Source organism: Palaemon carinicauda, chromosome 30, assembly GCF_036898095.1.
Source record: "Palaemon carinicauda isolate YSFRI2023 chromosome 30, ASM3689809v2, whole genome shotgun sequence".
NCBI classification, from domain to species: domain Eukaryota; kingdom Metazoa; phylum Arthropoda; class Malacostraca; order Decapoda; family Palaemonidae; genus Palaemon; species Palaemon carinicauda.
Genome location: NC_090754.1, coordinates 54,326,794 through 54,330,476, shown reverse-complemented (window position 1 = coordinate 54,330,476; position 3,683 = coordinate 54,326,794). Strand labels below are relative to the sequence as shown.

Sequence of the window (3,683 nt, the reverse complement as noted above, 5' to 3'; positions counted from 1 at the left end):
GTCCCCAAAACTCTCAGATTCTCAATTGTTTCGTTGCCATAGACAGCCTTTCAGTGAAATAGAACAAGTCAAGGCTTAGATTCTACCAATTTCTTAAAAACCAGGAGGCATATTCGTAAGAGGACTAAGGAGGGCCCTCAGAACTATTTAAAATTTCGATATAAATTTGTATATGATCTTAAATTGCATATGTATGTTGAATGAGAATGACAGGAGAAAGATTGGTGAAGAATTATATATTTAACCTATAAGAAATACATTCTGAAAAAAGTTTGATTGCTAATTATCAAGAAAGGAGAAAAATGACACACCGAATGGTAAAATAAAACATTAAATCTTTATTTCTTGTATGCAGTTTGAAATAAGAATGGAACAGAAGGATAAGAAATATACTAATATAAAGAACAGTGGGATGAAAGGACTACCTTGATTCTGGTTTTCTTGAACATATTTAGAGAAAAAAATGGGCTAAAGATTGTCGCACAGAATATATAGTATGAATATTCTGGGAGTAACCACCAGAATTGGCTACATTGGATGGTAGTGTATATGTGTTGACACTGTAGGTTCTCAATATCCAATTTATGATTTTATAACTCTAGTTAAGGAAATATATATATAAATAGTTTATGGTTCTCGTAGTTAAGTGGTTTTCTGTAAGGTTCCTGCTACGCCTCTTTACCCAAATTATTATCATTATCATTAGCTAAGCTACAATCACAGTTGGAAAAGCAGGGGCTCCAACAGAGAAAGTAGCCCAGTGAGGAAAGTAAATAAGGACGCAGATAGAATAGTGTGCCTGAATATACTCTCAAGTAAGAGGATTCTAACCCAAGACAGTAAAAGACTATGGTACAGAGGCTAATGCACTACCCAAGACTAGAAAACAATGGTTTAATTTTGGAGAATTCTTATCCGGGAAGAATTGCTTACCATAGGTAAAGAGTGTCTTCTACCCTTACCATTAGGAAAGTAGCCACTGAACAATCACAGTGCTGTAGTTAAACACTTGAGTGAAGAATTGTTCAGTTATCTTAGTGTCGTCAGGTGTATGAGGAAAGAGGAAAATGTGTAAAGAATAGGTCAGACTATATGATGTTTGTGTAAGCAAAGGAAAAATTATCCGTAACACAGAGGGATCCAATGTAAAACTATCTCCCCAGATACAATAAATCTCCAGCAGTAGTATATCAATGGATGGCTGGTGCCTTGGCCAACCTACTACCTAGTAATTACTGAGGTACATATTATGTCGTTGATCTAATGTTGTTTGGGCAGCAAATTCATTCCGCAACACTATTTTAGAACTTGAAGACTGATATCCTCCAGAGTCCCTTAATCTTAAATGGAAAAGTTTGCATGTGAACTCACTCAGATACTACAATCATAATCAAAGGACCACCAGTGTAATTTCATTCTTATTCCTTGTTCAACAGATCAAACTCTTGAGGCGGAAGGAGTACGGCAAACCAGTAGTTCTACTCTTGATCATCTTCTTGTTCAGGGAGCTAAGTGGCCACAACACCATCTTCTTCTACTCCGTGTTCATATTCCAAAGGGCTGGAGTGGGAATTGACGCCTTCCTGTGTACTATCCTGGTGGGTTGCGTCCGCCTCATCTTCTCGGGAGTATCAGTCGCGATCATAGACAGAATGGGAAGGAGAATATGTTTCATCAGCACCACCGTCACCTGTTTCTTAGCTGAGATAACCAGTGGAGTTTTCCTCCTGTCAGACGTCACTGGGGCATCGTGGGTCCCCGTGATTGGCGTGTTGGTATATGTGGCATCGTACGGAATGGGTCAAGGTTCCATTCCTTGGATTCTCCTTGGGGAACTGTTACCGATTCCCATCAGGTCCGTCGGTGCTTCAATAATAGTTTTCCTAAACTGCCTCCTCCTCTTTGGAGTGAACTATGTGTTTCCGATGGCGACAAACGCCCTGAGTGTGGGCGGGATTCTATGTCTGTTTTCCTTGTCAAATGTTGTTTTAGCTGTGATATCGTACATCTGGCTGCCCGAAACTCGAGGCTGCCTTTTAAAAGATATGAAAAATATTTATAGTGAAAATTCAGAACATTTAGTTATGCCTGACCACCCTGAAAGGAGTGCCGCTTACGATAATGAAATTGTGGAACAAAAGGATGTTTACAAAACACGTTTGTGAGGCTTTGCGATTTAGTATATGCGATAAATATATGGTGCTTCTCTGCTTTCCGAGATAATAGGCCTCATGAATAATATCATGATAAAATTCTAGGTTAGATAGACCTACTATATTTTGTGCAAGTGCAGTTTACCGTGAATTTTTTGGGCCGTAAAAAACGGTAAAAATCTTGGAATAAATGTTGCCGGGCATTTACAGTTTTAAAAAACGAATATATTGACCTAGAGTGATATTACGGTCACCAACCTGTAAAAGATAATATGGTAAAATTACGCCTGTATTTTACTGAAATATGGCTGAGAACAGTATACTTTTATGGGGAATTTCTGATTGGAATTACTGTTTGTTTAACAGTGCAGGTCATTTTACATATATGCCAAAAAAATAATTAGAATAGAAACCAGCCCATAATTTATAAGTGAACGTCTTCTCTATAGAAATTTTCCTAATATTAAGTGAGCAAGATATTTGGATGTGTATAGCTAGTTCAGACTATTATTGTTATATTTATAATTATGATAAAACAGTGTGCAAGCGAGCCGTTAGGAGGTGACTGAGAGACGAGTCGAATGCAACTAACTTTATTTAGACAGAGCATGAGTATATATACAACCCGTTCAAGACAAGAACGGCACAAAAATTCAAGCACAGTGATGCAAGCATATACAGGAATAAATAAGTTATCAGTGCGAGGGGAGAGCGATAACGACAATATACAAAAAATATAACTTTACACTGTACGAGAGTGTGTGATACGCGTATGGTACAACAGATGTGTACACGTTCAGTTGTCTTGTGTTTTTTGCAAACCAAAGATGTTAGATATAGTTATGCGTATGTTTTATAAACTTTAGATAAATATTCATAAGTATATATAGATATATATATATATATATATATATATATATATATATATATATATATATATATATACCTGTATATATGTATGTATATATATATGTATATATATACATATATATATACATACATATATATATATATATATATATATATATATATATATATATATATATATCAATTTGTTTTGGGGGGCATTTAGACAGTGCAATAAAATATTTCGTTCCTTTACCTTCGCAAGAAATCACTGACATTTTCAATTATTTAAGTTTATCATCAATGCAAAATTATCATTAAAACAGTGTAAATCTATACAGTATTTTATTATCTAATTTAAGTCTCAAAACAAGCATCCACAGTTTTGTTTCCTAAACTTTTTCTTTCTCAATGTAAAAATATTATATATATATATATATATATATATATATATATATATATATATATATATATATATATATATATGTGTGTGTGTGTGTGTGTGTATGTATATATATATATATATATATATATATATATATATATATATATATATATATATATATATATATATATGTGTGTGTGTGTTCGCATGTCTATGTTTGTTTATATAAATATATATATATATATATATATATATATATATATATATATATATATATATATATATATATATATATATAT

The 3,683-nt window shown here is 33.4% G+C and overlaps 1 protein-coding gene across 1 annotated transcript in view; it reads left to right on the top strand.

The window, feature by feature from the left end:
* LOC137623534 (facilitated trehalose transporter Tret1-like) overlaps window positions 1-2,420 on the top strand; it is a 9,521-nt gene extending 7,101 nt beyond the window's left edge. The window contains exon 3 of the mRNA XM_068354369.1: window positions 1,437-2,420. Within this exon, the coding sequence (XP_068210470.1) occupies window positions 1,437-2,165 (729 nt within the window). The 3' untranslated portion in view covers window positions 2,166-2,420. The remainder of the gene's footprint in view (window positions 1-1,436) is intronic.
* The last annotated feature ends 1,263 nt before the right edge of the window (window positions 2,421-3,683 follow it).